We start from the raw sequence: 6,430 nt of genomic DNA, 5'->3' as shown, positions 1-6,430 counted from the left end.
TTTTAAGTAGTTAGAACTCCCATGTTATTGAATTATATCACATGTGATAAGGTGGTGTGTACCATAGTATTACCCTCACATTTCATAGAGTTCTATAGTGATACATTGTTGACATTTCAAAAATGAATCAAAATGAAGTGAGAAGAGCAGATAATGGTTGTATGGCATAAGCAAATTGGAATATTATTAGATTCGGAGGGAGGGGGAAGGGTGGGGTAGTGTTCCCTCTTGTTCCCATTCTCACCTTTCACCACTCACCCTCACTCTCACTCTCACTCTCACTCTAACTCTCACTCTCACCCTCACCCTCACAGTCTCTGCCAAAAATTTGTGAGCCGCTAATACAAACCTGAGGTGCCAGAGCAACGCAGGTAAACCTGCTTAACCACTCAATTCTTGCCATCTAAGAACACGTAGGTCCCCTCTACCCCCATAGTAGGATTTGAACACAACACCACCTGAACACTGCCACAAAAATGGCCAATTCTCTGACCATATATGTTTCTCAGAGACTCCATTCATTATTCTTAATTCCCACACCACACCTAGTTTTGCTTTGCTGCAGTGCAGAGACAAAGCTAGCTGATTATTCAGAGAGCTGGTCTGCTCTTCCTTCTAAACATCTCTTATCAGTTTATACTCTTCATTTTATACCCTTCTTTTCCTTTTGTAATTCCCCTGATATATATCTAAATTTATGCATCCACTGATTTATAGATTATGTTTTACTAATATCTAAGTTTCTGACTGCTTGCTATCTTCACAGAAGGAAGTGTCCTTTTCTTTATCATTCTGAGTTTTTGACTAGCATACCCAGAACTCGGAAGAACAAAATTTTCCACAATGGCCAGTGTGACTGCTTCTAATTTGGTGTCAAGAAGCAAAAGCATCAACTGTGGATCGACAGGTGGAATAGAGCCTAAAGCAAAGGTGGAGAGAATCGGTGGGTTGTTGAGGAACAAAATCCAGACTACTTATAATGGGCTAAGGTGTTTGAAAAATGTGGATGAACTGAATATAATGATGCCCAAGTCAATTAAATTGGCCATCAGGATAGCAAGGGGGAAAAGATTAATCCGTGGCAGGCCTCTGGGAATCATCGTGTGTGGAAGCGGGATGAATGTGATCTTTGCAGGATCAGAAGTAGGTCCATGGAGCAAAACAGGAGGACTTGGTGATGTTCTTGGTGGTCTCCCACCAGCCATGGCAGTTAAGTATTGTAGTATCCTATCTAAATTAGTATTATGAAGGAAAGAACTTATTTGTTTTACACATTTATTGTTTGAAGAGAGCATAACTTGCCACAAAAAATTTTGATTTTATTTTTCCTTCCTGATTTTAGGCCAATGGACATCGTGTTATGACGGTCTCTCCACGCTACGACCAGTACAGAGATGCATGGGATACAGATGTAGAAATTGAGGTACATTCTAATTTCTAGCCAATTAATCATCTTATATATAGCTATATATGAACATGCATTTCTCCATCAAAAGGCTTTATTTCCTCCCAAATTGTATTATTTAGGTAGCATTTTTATTATTAGATGGATACCTTTTGATATTGTAGCTCAGAGTAGGGGATAGGATGGAAAAAGTTCGCTTCTTCCATTGCTACAAGCGAGGCGTTGATCGTGTCTTCGTGGATCACCCCGTGTTTCTTGAAAAGGTTGGTTGTTCACGTGAATAGTTTATTTTCACTCTTGCTTTATGGATTGAACTGTCTTGAGTTATTATTATTATTATTATTATTATTATTATTATTATTTACATATGATTTTTGTAACCACTTGAAGGTCTGGGGAAAGACTGGATCAAAAATTTATGGACCTATCGCTGGTGAGGATTTCCTCGACAACCAATCTAGATTCAGCTTGCTATGCCAGGTAGATCTCTGTCCTAGCCAGTTGTTTTTACAGTCTCATTTTCACTCCTCTTCTATAAAAGGACACAAGTTCTTTTCAACAATGGAACACATCTCTACTGCTCATTATGACATTGTTTCCTTAAAAATTTGTATTTGTTATGGTTTTTAGGCAGCTTTGGAGGCGCCAAGAGTTCTGAATCTCAACAGCAATAAATACTTCTCCGGACCATATGGTGTGGATCTTCTATTTTGTTTCTTAAAAAAAAGAAAAAAGAAAATGGAATTTTTGCTAAAAATATGTCTGATGATTCTGTGTTCCTAGAATTATTGTTATTCAAGAGACTCGTTAATGCAGGGGATGATGTTGTGTTCATTGCCAATGATTGGCACACTGCTCTTATCCCGTGCTACCTCAAATCTATGTATAAACCGAGGGGGATATATACAAGTGCCAAAGTAAGATCTCGTATTTATTTTCCGTAAACAACTATTTGATAAATAAGTACATTTGATCAAACAGCAAATAGCTAAGAAGGTAAATTTTTCAGGTTGCCTTCTGCATTCACAACATCGCCTACCAAGGCAGATTCGCCTTCGCAGACTTTTCGCTCCTCAATCTCCCCGATTCTTTTAAAAGTTCTTTTGATTTTATTGATGGGTATAGGGTCTTTAAAGTGTTGAATACAGATGAGTTCTATATAATTCGTTTCTTGATCGATATGATTTTTGTTCTGATTTTGCAGATATGATAAACCTGTCAAAGGAAGAAAAATTAATTGGATGAAAGCTGGAATATTAGAAACAGACAAAGTCTTGACAGTGAGTCCATACTATGCCAAAGAACTTGTCTCTGGGGTAGAAAAAGGGGTGGAGTTGGATAACATCCTCTCCAAAACCGGCATTATGGGGATTGTGAATGGCATGGATGTTCAAGAGTGGAACCCCTTAACCGACAAATATATTACTGCCAAATATGATGCTTCAACTGTAACAACCTTCAAGACACTACTACTTTCCCTCCAATAGCATCATATTAATTACTTCTTGGATTTATATATTTTTAAATTTATTTGTTTATTAGGTAATGGAAGCAAAACCTCTTCTGAAAGAAGCCCTCCAAGCAGAAGTTGGATTGCCAGTGGATAGAAGTATTCCGGTCATAGGCTTCATTGGCAGGCTTGAAGAGCAAAAGGGTTCAGACATCCTTGTAGAAGCTATCCCTCAGTTTATAGATGAGAATGTTCAGATAGTGGTTCTTGTAAGTATGAAACCAGAAGGTTTGAATGTCTTGTCTATTCATCACTATTGCATGAAAGAAGCCTAGAATTCTCTCTTTTACCTTTATCTATAGGGGACAGGCAAGAAGGCAATGGAGAAGCAGCTTGTGGAATTAGAGAAAAACTACCCAAACAAAGCCCGAGGGGTGGCGAAATTCAATGTTCCATTGGCTCATATGATAATAGCCGGCGCTGATTTCATATTGGTTCCGAGTAGATTTGAGCCATGTGGTCTTATTCAGCTACATGGGATGCGCTATGGATCTGTGAGAACTTTACAATATCGGGAATTTTCCTTCTTTTATTCTAACTCAAAATCTGAATTTGTCAAAACTGTGACTTTCACACTGCAGATACCCATTGTTGCCTCAACTGGTGGGCTGGTTGACACTGTCAAAGAAGGCTTTACTGGGTTTCAGATGGGAGGCTTTAGTGTTGAAGTAATAACTCCCAACCTTTTTCTCTCTGCACAGACTGCTTTTGTTTCGGTTTTTTTGGAGACTTTCTTTCTATTAATTATTAATTAACGTCAAATTAAATTTATAATGTGGGATCATCCAGTGCGACACTGTTGATCCTGCAGATGTGACTGCAGTAGCAACAACTGTGAAACGGGCCCTTGCAACCTATGGCACTCCAGCTATTACTGAAATGATCAAGAACTGCATGGCTCAAGATCTTTCCTGGAAGGTAAGAGCAAACAAGAACCTAATATGTTGCTTATCTAGCTTTTAGAGATTTGATGGCGGGAATCCTACGCTCAGTTGTTTTTAGCAGAAAACGTGTTCTTACAAAAACATTTTCCGTGAAAAATGTTTTTGATGTTTGGTCATGACATTGAAATTAGTGTGGTAGTGCTTATACTAGTGGTGGTGGTGGCGGCGGCGGCAATGGAATGGTGGTAGTGACGGTGGTGGCAGTAGTAGTGGCGGCAATGGTGCTTATTTAGCGGTGAAGTCAGGATTTTAACTCAGAAGGAGCATCACTGAATTAAAATCTTAACAAAATTCATAATCCAATTTAATTTAATTTTTATTTGATAACAGAATTAAAAATTAGTGTGATGCAAAAATTATATTTAAGGATAAGCTCAAGTTAAGCAGTTAAATTATATAAAGATGCACACACAAAAAGTGATATAGCGAGGGATGGAGAAAGAAATAAAAGAAATGGCGAATAAATAATATATAGGGACCGCTATATATCATTTTTTTTTCACCGCTTTGAATTACAAAATCACATGGCAATATATTATTAGTTATTATTAATTATGTAATAATTGTTTATAAACAAATAAACTAATTGTAAGTATTCATATAAGAGGTGATAGAAAATAAGTGATATATAACATTTCTCTAATATAAAATTTATAAGACACTTTTAACATAATTAATTATTTAAAGTGATAAATTAAACATATATATATATATATATATATATTTAAAAAAAAGTTTAAAAAAAATAGTGATATAAAAATTTCATAACATTACGTGAAAGGTTTAAATTAAAATAAATTTTTTTACAAGAGACAAAAGCATAATTTTTCAAAAGTTGAGGAGGGCACGTGACTCCCCTGGTGCTATTGGTTGTGGTGGTGGTAAGGCTTTTAGTTCGGCAAATATTTTTCACCTTTCAAAAAATGAAAAATATTTTCTGCCCAAATAAAAGTGTTTTTCATGGTACGTTGACTAACATTTTTCCAATAAATATTTCCAAAAAACAAATCACACAGGCAGGGCAGTAAAGAAGTAGCTAGTTTTTTTTAAAAATAGTTTATTATTATTGATGATGCAACTAACTATAGGAGAAAGGAACTCGAACAATTGATGGATGTTCTTTGTTGCTGACTTATTTTTAAACAATGTTTTTTTGTTTTTGTTTTGGCACTGCGCTGCACAGGGACCAGCCAAGAAGTGGGAGGAAGTGCTGCTAAATTTGGGGGTGGCAGGAAGCGAAGCTGGAATTGATGGTGAGGAGATTGCTCCTCTTGCTAAGGAAAATGTAGCCACACCCTGAGAGAGAGAGAGAGAGCCTAGCCTGACCCAAATTGTAAGCTTGTCTAAGTTCAACTATTAGGATTCAATATATATAAGAAATAAGAAGGTCAAACTACTTTTTTACAGATTATTTAGCTTTCCATAACTAATGTCCAATTTCAAGTAAGCAATTGTGTTCTCTTGTAAGAGATTCTTGAGAACCTTTCAAAACTTGGTGGCTCATTTTTGCTAGTGAAACATAGTGTAACAAGTAAATATACATCAAGCGAAAGTTTTGTTATTGCTGGTTACAAAGAGTGGATTTCGATGGCATTTCTCATTTTTGGTGTGAGATCATTCATTGGACCAGCCTATCTGGAAATCAGGTTTGGTGAGATCATGCATATTATTATGTTCCAATTATTACTGCAAACATCTCAAAACCATGCTCCTTTTCCTCCTCTTTCATAACTTGTTTTTCATTAATTATTTCTAACCCAATTGAACCTTCAAGCAGAGCCTCAAATTCAAAATGCAATAAAACATATAAAAATCCTACACTCGACACAATTTAGAAGAGAATATTGAGTTTCTTTAGTGCCCGTGATACTGTCAAGCACCATGCTCTTACACATCCACTTTGATTCTTGGCTGTGTTTTGCTCACTTGGACAACCATAAAACACTTCACTTGCATGGTAATCTATCTAACACAAGTTAAACTCAACAATCCCTCATCCCAACCATTCAGTACTAGTTAAATGAATCTTGTGTACTCATCATCCCAAACATTTGGTACTAGTCACATGAATGTTTTCAGCTGTATTTCTCAGCAATCCATACAAAGACAGCAAACTTGGCATGGAAAATAGTGGTGTACAACATCAAATTTCAAGGTTCAACAGCAACAACAGTCAGTCTCACCAAGAGATTACAATTAACACATCCTAAAAGCCACAGAATTCATCATTTCTGGCATTAAGCTAAAAGATGACTTAATCAATATAGTTAGTCATTGCCATCCTAATGTCAATCCAAGTTTTGCTTCAGGGTTGTCCTGTCCTACCACTATAGGCATCAAGTTACCAGAACAAAGATAGAGAAACACAACTGCCATTCCAAAAAACAAAATCCACCCACTATTGTTCTCTTAGGGCATGTTTGATTGGGTGGATTAGAGTATGAGATTGAAATTATTAATCCGTGGGCCCAATTATCCTATGTTTGTTTTAACATTTTGGTTTAGGATTATTAATCCAATGGATAATTAATCTAACAAATTTGTAGGATTATTAGTAATGGGATAGGGGTG

General features: G+C 36.4%; 1 protein-coding gene across 2 annotated transcripts; it reads left to right on the top strand.

Moving 5' to 3' along the window:
• The first annotated feature begins 273 nt into the window (after positions 1–273).
• LOC114283590 (granule-bound starch synthase 1, chloroplastic/amyloplastic) lies at positions 274–5,434 on the top strand. 2 transcript variants are annotated; one of them, XM_082869862.1, is made up of 14 exons: positions 274–371; positions 767–1,209; positions 1,343–1,423; positions 1,570–1,668; positions 1,796–1,885; positions 2,036–2,099; positions 2,222–2,322; positions 2,415–2,524; positions 2,610–2,853; positions 2,948–3,124; positions 3,218–3,409; positions 3,497–3,583; positions 3,705–3,833; positions 5,043–5,434. In XM_082869862.1, the coding sequence occupies exons 2-14, from the start codon at positions 844–846 to the stop codon at positions 5,157–5,159; spliced, it is 1,857 nt and encodes a 618-aa protein (XP_082725988.1). In that variant the 5' UTR covers positions 274–371; positions 767–843; the 3' UTR covers positions 5,160–5,434. The 2 variants fall into 2 exon arrangements, with proteins under 2 accessions (XP_082725988.1, XP_028082255.2); XM_028226454.2 differs by having other exon boundaries at positions 333–601.
• Positions 5,435–6,430: the final 996 nt, after the last annotated feature.

The sequence above is a fragment of the Camellia sinensis genome, chromosome 5 (assembly GCF_055761805.1).
Source record: "Camellia sinensis isolate YWXY chromosome 5, ASM5576180v1, whole genome shotgun sequence".
Taxonomy (NCBI): Eukaryota; Viridiplantae; Streptophyta; class Magnoliopsida; order Ericales; family Theaceae; genus Camellia; species Camellia sinensis.
Note: the sequence above shows the minus strand (reverse complement) of the source record. Positions and strands in the feature narration are given on the sequence as shown.